The following is a 15,972-nucleotide window of genomic DNA, read 5'->3' as shown; positions in this document are numbered from 1 at the left end:
ATGAACTTTTGCAAACTTCACATTAAAGATTTCCCAGTCAAGATACAAATTATACTTAGCAACTTTCACTGGAATACTATCACAAAAGCGAAGAAAGCATGAGTAGTACTCCTGAACAGAACACAGTACATGTTCACAGTTGAGGAGAATTTTGAAAGCTATAGCATAAAAACACACACATTTTATGAAATATCTTTTAAAAAACCCTGTATTACTGTATATATTTTTTAAAAAAAACCCAACCAACAGCATTTTGGTCATACTGAAAATTCTTTTTAGTAGGAATAGCCAACACCACTACGTCATTTTTTCCAAGTAATAATTACAACTTTATATTGTCAGTTATAATAAAGGAAAAGTAAAAAAATACAACAGAACTAGCTTTTTCCTGAAACAAGTATTTTTATTTAACTAGGTTGAAAGAGTAGTTTAACCAGGATGACAGTGATCCTTACCTTGGCTGCCAGAGCACTAAACAGACCATTTAGAAGCAAGGGAAAGAAAAAACGTATGCAGTGGACAGATACATACTACATTTAAGTCCCTGCTATGTAATTTTAATACAAAGGCAATGCAAAAAATCAGAAGCATATTCAGTGATTATATATTAAACTTGTCAAGTATGTTTCATTATGACATTAAAAAAAAAAGTTTAGAAGTTAGTGGCAACATTTTTTCCCAGTAAACTTATGTGGTTTGTTGTTGTCTACAGTGAATTCTATAACTACTATGTAGTAGACAGTTAATACTTGGCAGTTATGCTGTTAGAGAAGCTAAAGAACAAAAAATCAAAAAGCAATGAGGTGAATCACCTGCTGTACCACCTTCACCACTTCCTCCCCTCTCAAATATAATCAACAGTTAATCTCATTACGATCTGCAATCTTCCCCTGCTGCTTAAAGGAAGGTATTGCATTTTGTGTTCCTTTCCTCCTTTATATTGTGTCTAAATTCTAACGCATAATTAGAAAATTCTGAGAAAAACCAGAATATAATGCGTTAGTCATCACTGAGTGACTATGCTATTTAAACAAGAAAAACAGTAACGGGAAACGTTTCTTAGTTCTAAAAACTCTGCAAGTACTGGGCTTTTGGCAATTTTACAAATAAGAACTCTTCTCTCGCCTACTCCCTCTCAAGTCCTAAATTTGCCTAATAACAAGGGAAAAAACAGACTTATCTGGATGTCCATGCAGTTCAAATAACAGTTCTGATGCTAATAAAACACCAATTCCCCAAATAATAAAAATACCAGCTTGAGTAACTGCATCCATAAGTCACAAAATATTCTAATGGAAAAATAGGTTTACAATTGAAATGAAATATAATTTTGAATATCAATAAATATAAAACCTGAAAATCACAAAAGAAGTACCTTTACAGAAAAAAAACCTGCTTGTGCTTCCATTTCTTACCTTTTCATTCTGGGGAACTAGTTCTACATAATTGGCAGAACTTTTTGATCAAAAAATATGACTAAACACACAAAAGCAGCTTGCATAAGAAAACTGTAACACTCAGGTAATTTGCTGAAGAGCTTAGAATGGTGATCAATATAAAAGGAAACATGATGAAGTATATTTCTATTGCAAACCTTTCAATATTGTCTCATATGCACATATTTTAAGTTGACTGAATCGCAGGAAAGATGATCTGCACTAGGATTAATTTACTTTTAAAGAAATGTATTCCTTTATTGTTTGTTGTCCTTAGTTTGCACAGTATGCTAATGTATTAAGTTTTCAATTAAAAACTAACAAAATGCCTGGGGTGCACTATTTAAAGAATGCCTAGTTCTTTTAAGTGATGGAACATGATCGTATTACCACATAAAGCATCTCCTGAAATCCTTGGGGAAATTACAAATAGCTCGTTGAAGGCATATGAAAAAAGACAATTCTTCTTCAAGTCATCATAAAAATTGGTTTATGCCCCATGATTTATTTAAATTGAATTTTAATCCAAATGACAATTTAGCCATTATATCACATCTGCAATGCATACAGACTCCACCTGGTCAAAATCTGTCTTCTAGTTCTTATGTCTGTAGATAGAGGCAAAGAGGTGGTAGTCCAGTATTCCATAGAAGGACTGCATCTTCTGGGTTATTTTTTAATGCCTCATCGCTCTTTATTTAAGTGGCATTCTAACTTCTGAAATAGCTTTTCATTGCGTCATGTTTAGCATACATCAAATTGAGTCATTTTCTCTGTTTAGTTATCTGGGAAATCTTGAATCTAGGATTTCACATGGAAACAATAATATAAGAGTACAACAAACAGAAGAGCTGGTATTTGTTAAGCCAACTCTGTAACTGCAGGAACCATGCCATCTTTCTTTGAAGTCCTTCAGTGTGAAGAATACTGATAAGGTTATGTATTTTACACATGACAAAATACCACGCAGTTTGTTTCTGTATGCTTTTCCTGAAAAGTTACGAGTTACAAAAATACCAATGCCTCACTTTTCTCTCATTAATTCTTACCAAATTTCAGAACTGGTTTGGGGTATTTTGTTTACCTGGTTTTGGCTTATACTACTATTTATGTCTCAGGAGGATATATCTGAGTGAATCTAATTGTGCTTAATCACGCTGAATCACTCCAAATAAGATGTACTTACGGACTTGTGAAAACATCTCTCTAGTTTCAATGTAAATAGCTGATGGAGCCAAACACCAAACTGATAAAGAAGCATTGTCAAGCCTTGAAAACACATTCAAGAATTTATTTATGGAATTTATTTATGTTCTAGATTTTGTTATTTTTAAAATGTACATAATAGAACTCAAGGTTAGTATTTAGATAATGCAGATTGAGAAGACACGGAAAGCCTTTCAGGTATTAAGTAAATTGCAAATGTGTTCACTCTCCCTATCATTCTTATACCTAGGAGTGTGCAGAAAGAAACTGTAAAAGTATGTTTCTTGATATTTGACAAAAAAACCCAAAACAAAACAAAAAAAAAACCCCAGCCCAAAAAGGCAGCAAGCACATCATCTTTAACTTCTCCTAGATATTTTCACCTCAACATTAGCAGCCTGAATGCATGCCATGATAGGAAGCAGAAACTCTTTTGTTTCAGTTTAAAAGTTACATTCAAGACTTATTTTTTCCGCTTGCCATGAAGACTTGCCATCTCAAGAAGCTGCTATTCACAATATATTCACTTGCTTTAGCAGAAAGACAGTGGCTTAATAAAAATAATCTATCTATATATCTATAAAAAGAATGAGAATGGGAGAGTAAAGCGAACATCCCTTGTGTACCTAAGTAGACAGTATCCTAAATAGCATCCTTGAGACATATTACCAATATGCAGGACTTCATTCTAAGATACTTTATGGAGAATACTACTTAATGGGACACGTAAAAATACTTTGTTGCATTTGTAGAAGTCAAATAGATTTATTAACCCACATTTTACTGATTTGGTGCTTTATTCACTTCCATAAATGAGAAGTACAACACTATATTGGCAAGCTGCCATTTACAGACTTAACGTCACATGCCAGAAGTGTTTAAGAGCCCTGGAATGCATGTGCTGACAGCAGAAGTTGCTTGTCCAACTACAGATTTCTATTAAAACAATCTCTCTAGAATCTAAACATGAATAATAGTTTTGTTGAATGTCCTACAAATGAAAAGCACAGTTAAACTATTTTTTGACACTACTCACAGTCTCTTTTTATCTATCACTCGCTTAACTCGGATGGCTCTTTGTTCAGAATACAGCTTACACACTCCTGTTGAAGATCACAGTAAACAAAATTTCAGGTTAGAAATGCATTTCTTGGAAAATACAATAATTCATTTTTAACTATTTAATAAATACTAAGTACTTTTTAAGTAATCTTCAATGAAGTCCAAGACAGCCGTTCTGTGTTCTTTTACTTGAGCAGACTGGACACCCTTGTGTGCTGAAATAAAAAAGAAAAACAACACAATCTTTTAACTTTTTACTGAATTGCACAGAAGTTTGTGTTTTCAGTTGATATGCAAGCTATATTCAAGAGCCTATTAACTTTTTATATACATTATGTATCCGTATTTATTTTAAACATAGCTATATTTAAATACAGGTTCTGTAAAACGTGTCATTACAACACAAATCACTACAACAACCCAAAAGCTGAAAACAACTGTGTCTTACAATATTTATGTTATTGACTTGTTATACATGCCACTGAGTCATATTACGTCAATTACATTTCTAAACAAGAACAGATGTCAACAAGCTAACATAGGAGAAGAGATCTAGAGATTTATCTTGCTTAAAATATTGAACATTTAACATTTTAAATCCTTCAGTGTGCAGACTATGTGGAAACCTTTGGGATTTATTGTGTGAAGCATCCTTTTAATTCACATATATTAATATTTCTTATTTTGATACTATGTAATTCCCCTGCATGACTGACTTTCAGTTATTCTGAATAATGCTACAACTATGCTTAGATGGCATTTTAAAGCTGATGAACATCTTTATTATATTGAGATACACACACACACAGAGCAAAACAACTTGAAAATGGCAAAACAGAAGTTCTCTCTAAAGTATTGTAAAAGTAGGATCCCACACTCAAGCTGTCCAAAACACTGTTACTTTACCAGAAGTCTGTTAATTAGTTATCTCAAACGTGGAAAGATTATACTTGTAATACCTTTACAGGTGGACAAGCTAGAAAGAGACATGTAGTGAGCTTTGGTTCAGGCCTCTGTGTCACAGTGTTAAATTACTATTGAAATAGTACATATTAAAGACTACCTTTTTAACACTTGCTAATTAGTGTATCTGAACAAATAAATAAAATTCTGTGTTCTGGCTTCTCCTTCTACTAACATTAAAGTACACTACTAATTTGCCAATGGGATTACACAGATGCAAACAAAACACCAATGAGACTCTTTCCAAAACACCCATCTCTTTCCAAAAGCATTTCAGATTCGCCATGCAATATTCAGCATTATATATTAGCCTTTTAAGAAAAGACATTTAAGAGTTGTGCAGTTTACCTTCAGTTCTCAGCTGATGAATGGCATCGGCACACGTCCTCATAAATACCTGAGCATCTTGATCTATCTGATCACGCTCTGTATCTGTCATCCTCACATATTCGGACATAATATGGCTGAGAAACAAGACAAACTGTCACTTAAGAAATCCCCAACATAAAAACCATGAGTACACATCTTAGACCTTCTCATTCACCACCTCCACAGAAACTTTTCAACGTGGATGTTCACACTAGTAGTAAAAAGTACAATAACCATCAATGATTAAAATGCCACTTCTATAAAGCTGAAAGGTTTTAAAAACATTTTTGACAAGTAAAAGATGTAGAAAAAGCAATATATCCTATAATCTCATACATTTTCAAATACTGAGCAGATAAGGAGAAAATACAGCTAGAAAACGTATCATTAGTCTCAATATTCTGTATTTCAATTCTAAAAACACAGAAACAAGTAGGATAAAAGAATAGCTTGAATGTTGAAAGAAGTACAAAATATTGGAACTTATTTCATTTAAATAAGTTTTCATTATCCTAAAATTCTCAGGCTCATGTTTATAGTAGATATACTATGAAAGCTGTGAATCCAAACCAGAGTAAAGAATAATACTGGAAAATAATGCACATATTTAATATCAAGTGAATGGTAAGATTGACTAAAACCTGTTCCTGTTGTTTATTTCTATTTTAGATTATACATTATGTATTTAATAGCTTCTAGATAGGATTGATATATCTTTTTGTTACCAAACTAATAAAAATGGAGGCCTGTCAGTAAAATATCAACACATTGTAGATAACCACCAGAAAAGCATACTATATAAAGGTATTTAACAGTGTTTCCACAGCCACAGATGACAGGATGATAGAATTTTGCTACAGCAGCTTATCCTATGTTTATCTTGAGTTTCCTGATGATACAGTTATCACAGCCTACTATATTTGCTTTTTTAAATAGGAAAGAAAACCTTAACTTACACTCCCATTTTAATTTAGATTTTTATTTGTACGTGAAAATTTCCCCACTTCTTCAAGGTATGTATAACACAACTATATTAATGCAGTAACACAAGCAAAAAGAAGGGATCTTCAATTTGCAAAGCTAGCCTGATAACCTTAGAGATAGATCTCTTACATGCTTCACTGTAATAATGCCAACTCTTCCCTGCAACTGCTACAATCCCTGCCACAGGAATGCCTACAATCAATTCACATCACCCCAACCTCACCATCTCTCATCACATACAAAACCACCAATGCCTTCCTGCATCTGCAACGTACTGTCAGCATGGGTCTCCCAGATCTCCTCCATGTTTGAAGTGTACTCTAACGTCCCCTAGTATTATACCAAAATGTCTTCATTCCCATCCCATGTGACTGGCTGCACATGAAAAAAGCAGCACATGGTTCACATGGCCTGAAAATTACTTTCTGCTTACTGGCCAGCTAGTACACAAGCACAGATTAGCCAGCAAACAGTATGGAAAACTAAGTAGAAGCAATGAAGTAATAGTCTATTGTTTTATTTCCTTCTTTCCAACACTGGCATGCATTTGACATCGAAATATCAGGGCTCCCCCAGCAGTTAAAACTATTCTAGCTCTTATAAAGTTATTTTTTTATAACTTACAGGAAACTTGCAGAAAAGCAGCCATATATGGTGTTTCCATTTATACTGTACTAGCTGAACTGCTCTCCTTTGGTCAGGCCAGACAGCTTCATAAATTTGTGGCAAACACCCTATTACAGCTGTAATCAGTGGTCTTCTAAGCTGTAACTCCAATTTGCACTCTCTGAGAAAGCAGCTTCTGAATGATGAAATATTTGAAATTGTCTCATTTTAGAGACATCTGATGGAGAGGCTTTCCACAGCCTGGTTACGATGATATATTGATAGTTACATATGCAATGTAAGATAAGTCATATTGTTAAATATATTAGGACACTCCTCTCTCCCACTCCCTTGACACAGCTTAAATAGATGGGGCTTTTTTATTATTAGTCTGTGGCATAAACAAGTTCTCAGCATGTGTAAAGCCAGAAAATCCATTCCTACATCCATCTCCACACAGGCCCTGACAGAAAGATTAAGATCATCTGGTATGGGATAATGCGTAACATTGTTCAGCGAGCCCTGCCTAGAGAGTTACTTGAGCATGTTAACACACAGAGATTCAGATGGAAAATGAGGGTGGAGTAACAGTTTCATGATGGCCCCCTGATGAAGCAAAAAAATCTCCACTCTATTTCAGATTACAATAATAAGTTCTGGCTGGGCTGCTACTGAACAGTATAAAGTTCTTGTCTTTATATGTCTATGTTCTTGTACCCTATCCAGCTTTGTGGTATTTGCAGAGTTCTATGCTTTCCATGCACTTTTTAACATTACAGGGCAAAATAAAGATTACAAAATGCAAACAAGAATTTCCTTTTAAATCAGAATTAGAAATACATATACAAAAACTGCCTCAAACATGCTTTATTTTTTACTAACAGTGTAACTAGTAGTAATATAGTGACACACTGAAGATAACTGCAACAACATTGGGAAACAAGTTGCTCAGTTGCTTTTCATAGTTGCCAATACAAAAATATGGTAGATCGAATTCTTAAATAGGAGTTTCACAGCTTCAAAGGTCGCAAAATGCTGCTTAATCCAGTAAACAAGAAATAAAATACTTTTCCTTTTATAACTGCTTACATCTTACATAGTGTTTGGACCAGCACTTCTGAACAAGAGCTGGTCAAGCCACTGGGAGGCAAGGATACTTGAAACCCAGTTTCCTTGGGAAGGCAAGAATGAAGTCATACAATCACATCCCATTATGTCAAAACATGTGGCATTCAACTAGTACTAACAGGATACTGAAGTCCCTGTTGCACTGCCCAGTAAATCTGCACATGGAGATTATAACAAAAAAATTCATGTAATCACCATCCTTTAGCCTTACAAAAAAAAAAAAAAAAAAAAAAAAAAAAGAGCCATTCATCTAAAAAGAACAGGCCAAGGAAAAACAAACACAGAAAAAACTGAACAAAACCCAACTACACAAAAAACCCCAGCTGTGTCCTGTATGTCAGAGATACAAATACCTGCTTGGAAATAGAGCGGCAGTATCACGGCAATGGACTGATACATTACTAAATCAAGAAAGGTCAAACAAACCAGGTTTTTCAGAAGCGGTCAGAAGAATTAGCCAAGACACACACTGGCTAATGCATGCAGATAAAGAAGGGAGAAGGGGGGAAACTGTCCTAATCAATAGGAGAAAGCTTCATGAGAAACTTGGGCTGGAAGGCAACTTGGGTTATTTGTGACTTTTAAGAACATGGATGAAGAGTAAGAAGTAGGCAGACTTCAGTAGTCTAGAAAAATTAGTAGGGTAAATTGCATAGAAAAGGGAAACCTAAAAAGGAACAGAAAATAATTCAGGTGAACTAGTTGTTTTCATATAAAAATTACACTATGATAATTTGCAATTCTGCCCTTGGTGAAAGGGAAGAATAGGCAATACAGTAAGAGATCATCTTAGCTACTTCATGACCTCTAAGCTCATCACTAAGCTGAAACACAAAGAGCAGAATACAGAAAGTGCAAATTAGGTCTGATTGCTACTGACAAATCTAAAGGAACACAGCATGTAGGGGCACAATCAGGAAAGGGTCAAGCGCAGCATGAGACACAACTGGCAAGGGATGTCAATGATAACAAGAGCCTGCTCTGCAAATATTACTATGAGAAACTCCCAAGAATGTGGTGTTGGCTTGTTATTAAGTAAAGAAATAGAATTATACACAGAGTACGAATAAATTCTAGGTGTTTATTGCCTTTTTTCCTCCCCTGCGTTAAGTTTCATCACAAAGATCACTTCTAAGCTGCAGTTACTATTCCCTTTAGCTTACTGCTGCTAAATCATCAGGGCCCAATTTACTACCTCTGCCATTAACAAAAAAAATAAATCATAATTATTTGTTGATATTTTCATCAATAATAACAAGTGTCAGAAGATATATTAATAACAGCATGCTGAGTGAATAGTGTACGAGAAAGAGTGCTAGGCGAACAAGGTTATGGCATGAGTGTACCTCAAGGTGCAGTGCCTCCTGGGGTAATGCTGAAGGTAAACTTGATGAAGTATATATCCCTCCTGTTTGTAAGCCAAAGGTGTGCTCCTGAAGGGAACTAACTGACCTTCAAAAAAGCCCAGGGTGTATGTACATCCCTATAGCATGCAGAAAGAGAAGAGGCCCAGGAATAAAACAAGTAATGCATCAAATAAAAGGTTGCATCCTCACTGCCCAGAACTAGGGGAGAATAAGCAAGTCCTAGGTTGATGGGAAAGGTCAAGTGTAGCAACTATCTTTAAAAAATACGTTTAAAGAGGAAAAAAAAGCAGAGGACTTACAGACCACTCGGCCTAGGAAAATATAGGAACAAATAATCAAACAATTTTTAAGTGCTTAGGAAACAACAAAACCAGTATTATCAGATGTATCAAGAATAAGTCATATGCAGTATAATTTATTTCTGGGATGCAGTTAACAGGTCTTATGGATGGATGAAAAGCTATACCTTCTCTATAGCGTGGCTTTTGTTACCATCTCACATGACATTCTCAGAAGCTACCAGTGAATAAATGCATTAAAAGAAACAAGCACCATACAGATGTGAAACTGAATAGCTGGACTCGGAGTAGTTATATATCAAAACAGAAGGACACACAGAGTTGTGTTCCTGGGAGTTTGTTGTGAATCTGACACTAATAACTTCACTAACAACTCAGACACTAGAATAGAGTATAAACTCACTAAATTTGCAAAGGCATAAAAGCTAAGCAGTTTAAAACTGTATCAAGAGAACTAGACTTCAAATCAAAACAATACTGCCAACTTGGAGAAATGACATGAAGAATTTGAATAAGGCACGGTCAGAGGCTCTTTGCTGCAGCAGGAACAATTATCTGAACCCACAGAGAATGAGGAACAACTGATGAGGGACTAGTTCTCCAGAAAGTCATCTGGGATCATAATTAGGTCATAACCCAAACATAACAACATGTTATTGCATAAAAAGTCATCATTACAATGGGATGCATAAACGCAGTAGCATAATCCATTACAAATTTAAGGTGATCTTTCTGCTATCCTTGGCTTTGGGCAAGGCCTCAGCTGGAGTTTTTGTTTCGTTTCAGCACCTCACTGCAACAAGCAACTGGGACAGTGTCTGAAGGAGAGGAAAAAGTACAATCAAAGGTTGAAGAGAACACCTGTGAGAAACCAAAGATACTGTAATTGTTGATTCTAGAAGAGACTGAGGCATTACCGACGTAAGTTAGTGTAAAAAAAAAAAAAAAATATTCTAGTATAGGGAAACAGGATAAAGATAAGGAAACGGGAAAAAGAAGAGGGATCTCCACTGAAAAAAAATATTTAAAAGCAAGCAAAACACGGTGGGAGAATGACCTAGTCATTCTATTTTCTAATGTGTCAACCATGCTCCTTCCAGCCTATCATTTCTAAGATCCTGTTTTGCTGGCAAAGCACAAGGAACCAGAGCTGATGACGGTGTTACATCAGGTTTTGGAATTAGTAACTCTTTCTGCTGGTGTACAAAATATTTTCTGCTTACTGATTCAATAAAAGATAGCAGATCAAGCAGACAAACTTCATTTGCCTCCAACAACGTATTACAAAAGAGAGAGAAGCAATAAGCTGAAATAAATCAGTTCTAAAAGACTGATATGTACTGTTTTAGCAGAGATGTGCCCAACTTACCACCTGCAGATATTGCCTTACAAATATATACATAAACGCTCACACACACAAGTGTGTAGGTATATGCATGTATGTACATGTATGCATAATCTTAGTTGTAAACACAGCAGACATTTTAAAACTTCTTCCCCTTGGGCATCTAGTATGATTTAAATTATTTTACTTCTTATTTAACAACAAGATTTAAACATGTTTTATTATGTTTTGTGTGTTTTTATTTACTGCCTTTTTCCATCCAAATGCTGTCTGACAAATCCAAGGTAACAACTTGTCTACTCAAATGACAGAACATTCCACAAAATATTTAAACAGATTTTTTTTAAGTCTGTGGAGAAGCTTCAGCTACTAGAACAGGCAGTACAGGCATACCTGAATTCGTATTTTGTTTTGTAAAATATTGCTGAGAAATTCCAGAATGCTACTATGAAGAACTAGTATTTCTAAAAAGTGATATATGAACTTAGTATAATCAAAAAAGAAGAGAAATAATTTGAAAAGAATTCCCTGGAGAACAAGAAAATACTACACACTCCTCCATGAAGAAAGTCCTTACAGACCATCTACATGTTTTACTCTCTTAGTACAACAAAGAAAGCCTTGCTTCTTGTAAAAAAGCAATTAAGTCAAGGCAAGAAAGCATTCCGGCATTGTATGGGACCCGGCAAGACACTTTTTAGAGTCCTTTAATGGCTACTTCTTTTCTTTTATTGGTTAAGCCAAAGGAACACTCCACAAAAGATGGGGCAATCATTCAATGATTTTCTATTAGGTGACAAACATAACTGATTTACTGCTACCTCACATCAGCTTTACTAGGTAGACAAATGCTAGGGCAAGAGGCATAACTACTGGGCATCAACATTCTTTTTTAAGACAGAAAGATAATTTGTTACATTTTTTTCCTAAATATATCATTTGCAATAAACAATATATGAAATGTTTATAAACACTTAACAGCACAGAAGGACCACAGAAACATGTAATGAACACAGAAGCCACCCATCCAGCATTTCCTGGGGAAAAAACATTATTTCTACTCAGAACCAATCTACACTACACTGATGAACTACACAAGTATCTCTGCAGTTGCAAAAGACAATAAATTACATGTCTAATAACCCCAGATGGAAAGGGAAAGGTCTTTCAAAGATTTTCCTTTTAAGTATGAAGTGTTCTGTGGTCAAAATCTAGAATTCTCTCAATTCCTTTCCAATGTCTGCTTAAAGCAGTAGGAATAACTACTGGTCTTCTAAACCTTGAAAGATCCTTCAGAGAAACTAGAGGCTGTGGAGGAATCCCAAGAGGACCATTTTAAATCCCCAAGTGTCAGGGCACTACAGCTAGTTCCTTGAACTTCATTTAACAGAAACGTACAAACTACCTTGGTGGTTCAATAAGCAAAAACATGAAGGAACCAATGATGAAAGGCAAAGGCAGAAGCTGTTCACAGACGAAACAACAGACAATTTACCAAAGACTGAAGATAGGATCTCACACAGTGCAGTGCAGAAAGCAATGCAGGAATGCATTATAGCAAACTGACTAAGAAGAAGAATATATAGAATGTGTAGCAGTCATACACTAAAAATGGGAAGGTAAGTAACAATTCTCATCTGAAAGGAATGATCATAGTCTGCTTAATAAGTAAAAATAAAAAAAGCACCCACATCTTGTTACATCTTCAGGAATCAAGAGTCTTTGCCTTCTTTCCAGGAAGAGTGACCAACTTGTTCTGCTGGAAACAGTTTATGGCCAAAGGCAGACAAAAGAAATAGCCACCTACCCTCACAGGTAAGTATCTACAGAACTGAAAAAAGGAAAAGTACTATCCATTCTTCTTCTATGCCAACATATAAGAAATTATTCCAGTAAAGTCAATAAAGTCTTAGCATATCACTTACGAGAGAAGAATCTGATAGTCAGACTTTATATAGAGTCAGGAACGGGCTTTATATTTTTCTTTTGCCTTTTTTTATTTTTTTAAGGTATTATTCATCACTAACTCACTAAAGTTAGTTAGCCAAATGCAACATTGCTAGGAAAGTCTTTAAAGGTGATAATTTAGCAGGGGTAATTTCCTAATATATTAATGTCTGGTGTTTACCATATTGATTCATCAATTGAAGATTACTTTTGTAATTATCTAGTAAGCTTATCTTCAAGTTCATCAGTTCTAAGAAGTCCTTGGTTATTTTTCTTACACATTGCCTGAAGGACTACACCCCATATATGCTTTCTAAACACCATTATGAAGCTTAATAAGCCTACTTGAACAAGTTGGTAAAGAAGTCCTTGAGATAAACATAAACCAGATATGAACAAATATCCAAATACTGTTTACTGTTGCTGTTTTACAGTATTGTCAGAGCATTTTGCAATAAAAACTAATTCATTTTCAAATGCTCTGAGATGTCCTAAAGCATTTCTTGACTGTTGAGTTTTACTTCTCTCCAAAGATTCTTGGAGAGAGACTGCAGTTAACAACAGCTCAGAGGGCTACTATCAACAGGGACAGTGATGATGCAGGGTCCCATGATTTAGCTACATGTTTCTTATAAAGTACCCTGCCACTGACTGTGTTCACTGATCATAAGTATGACACCCAAAGGCCTTCATTAGGTTTGAAATGTGTATACAAAGCCAGCAAGAATATAATTAAAATTAAGTTGCTTTTCTTTAAGACAAGGCTTTAATGTTAAATAAAAGCAATAATGCGTATAAAGTTAATGGTCCTTCCCTTAGTAGGTGTAACCAATAACAACATGTCTTTGCTAGTCACTCAAGTTTTCATTGTTTATTGCTTTTCCTTAAAATGTGTGTCACAGAGAAAGCCCAAGTTGTCACTATTATTGCCAGTACAACCCCCAATTTTGAAGCCAAATGAAAAGAAACAACCATACATTTGGAAAGAAGTCTGAATAAGGAGCTTCTAGATGTGTCCCTCTAAATCAGTCTTCTAACTGGTTTCGTGTTTCTTTCCATCACAACTCATGCTGTCAGTGGAAGATGATAGCACATCTCTGAAGCTCTCAGAAGTTCTATCCAGAGGAGAGAATCATGGTAGACAGAATAAAACAGGCAAGAAGACAAACCAGAAAAGTTCCTTATCACAGAAAACCGAAAATTGGTGTGAGAAAGCAAATGAATCCTGATAAACAGGACCAAATGAAGGTGCAATGGCCTGTAAGTCAGCAGGCTTAGATTGCTGCATCACTAGTTTCATATGTTTTGCCATTCACATATTTTAGAGCTGACAGTCAAATCAAGAAGAAAGAAGGTAAATAAGCAATTACTAATTCTTGAGCTTTTTGGACTCAATTTAGGTATTTCGGTCAAATATTTAAAGTTTGATAAAATGGGTCAGGGCCTTTGTTCCAATTAACTCTTCCTCTAGTTGTCGTTACTCATTGCTAAAAATCTTCCTCTAAAAATGAATTAAAGACATACCCTCTGTAGCAGGGTATTTTATGCATGCTAAAAATAAAAATTCTATTATTAAAGAATTTATAGTCTGCAAAAGTAAGGTCAAAGAAGCAATCAAGAGCCTGTATGTAGCACACTATGAAGAAGTTTTAAAAGGCATACAATAATTCAACTTGATAACTCAAAAGCTGAGTCTTACCAACACATGGTGCTATAGTTAGAAAAACAAATAGCAGGATTAACAAAATACAGAGCAGTCAAATTTAATGAACAAAATTAAACGTCCTACATAAATTCTAGTACAGCCTTTTTGTATTAAATTGTTTAAAAAATTTCCCCATAGCTTAACTATTGAAAAGTTATTAAAACTGCTGTCTTCAATGAGTGAGGCATTTGCTAAGGCTGTAAGACTGACAACATAGATGCTATGATCCTCTTTGCACCCACAAAGTAGGCCAGTAAAAGCAATCTAGTATGGAATTTGACAGTACTATCTATTTTAAATTTAACAACAGGATCATCTGCAGTCACATGAGAGATCTGGAGTATTATTTTACTGTTTAATAAAAGAAATTTATATTTTTTTTCCTCTCCTTTGTTAATAACTGAGGTGTAGGGTGGTGAAAAATCACCGAGATTACCATGGTAAGTGCTTAAAATAGACTTTACAAAAAGAACATTAAAAACTGTCAGAAACCAAAATAGTTTGGACAAATTTTTACTCCACTTATCACTTCAATTTTATGCACACAAATAGTACCCAAAATTTAACCGCTACTGACTATTTGCTCTTACTGAAATTATTTGCAGTTTCTCAGCCTGTGCAGTCCCCTGAAGTTTTCACACAGCGAACACAGTTATTTCAGTATTAAATTGGTGGCTCCACCTAGTGGTGTTCATGACCTATTCCAACAGGAACTGAAAAGCAGAGCTAGGCCCAACACGTAGGTGTAACACTGCTCCTGCTCGGAAAAGCAGCTCCTCGTACACCTTCCACACAGAATTGACATCGACACCCTCGAGCTTCATTTTCACTGGCACTGACTGTGAATAGCTCTCACGGCCTTACATGCCAAAATCTTTTGATTTTGTTGTTTCATTTTTGAAACAAAATGTTGCTTTTAAAATCTCAAGGAGACAAAAAAAAGGTGCCAGAAGTCTTCTGACAACTTACTTCGGGACGCATTTTGACATCACTGATTAGACAGTACTGCTAGTACTGTGACAGACCCTTCCAGGCCTAGAAGTTGTTTCTCAGAAAGGCTGTTCCTCCAATATTGACCGAGCCTAAGGAAGAGCAGATGGCTCATCTGTTCCTATTGTCTTCTCCTGGGTGGATATCTGTCTGGATAACACTCCTGTTTGGTATCTCTGAGGCCTTTTGCAGAAAGGCATTAAATTGACTTGGGACTCAGCGTCTTCAACCAAGATGACTTTAGACTGCATTTTCTCTACCTTGGTCATAGCAACTGCTTAGCTTTAGGCAGGGCTGTGGCAGAATTGGAATGCAGACAGGGAGGACTCACCCCATGCAGTCCTGCAGTTATGTTGAGGGACTGCAGAAATACAACACAGGAAATCGTGAGGTTTCAGAAGATCCTTTAAAAGGGAAAGCTTACCTGCACAGTTTCATTTGAATATACCTCACTCGCCTAGCCCCTCAAAAAAAGTGGGTTGTGTGCTTCTCAGATGAGTGTGAGAAAAAGACATTTAATTGTTGCCACTGTGATCCACCTTTATCACATCAAGAACAACTTGCT

General features: G+C 35.5%; 1 protein-coding gene across 1 annotated transcript in view; it reads right to left on the bottom strand.

Moving 5' to 3' along the window:
* The window catches only part of STX18 (syntaxin 18), a 70,475-nt gene that overhangs the window by 16,777 nt on the left and 37,726 nt on the right, over positions 1 to 15,972 (bottom strand). The window contains exons 3-5 of the mRNA XM_055702801.1: positions 5,016 to 5,131; positions 3,842 to 3,919; positions 3,679 to 3,745 (exon numbers count right to left, since the gene is read on the bottom strand). Coding sequence (XP_055558776.1) covers positions 3,679 to 3,745; positions 3,842 to 3,919; positions 5,016 to 5,131 — 261 coding nt within the window. The remainder of the gene's footprint in view (positions 1 to 3,678; positions 3,746 to 3,841; positions 3,920 to 5,015; positions 5,132 to 15,972) is intronic.

The sequence above is a fragment of the Falco cherrug genome, chromosome 1 (assembly GCF_023634085.1).
Source record: "Falco cherrug isolate bFalChe1 chromosome 1, bFalChe1.pri, whole genome shotgun sequence".
Classification (NCBI taxonomy): Eukaryota; Metazoa; Chordata; class Aves; order Falconiformes; family Falconidae; genus Falco; species Falco cherrug.
This window is presented reverse-complemented; position numbering and strand designations above follow the sequence as displayed.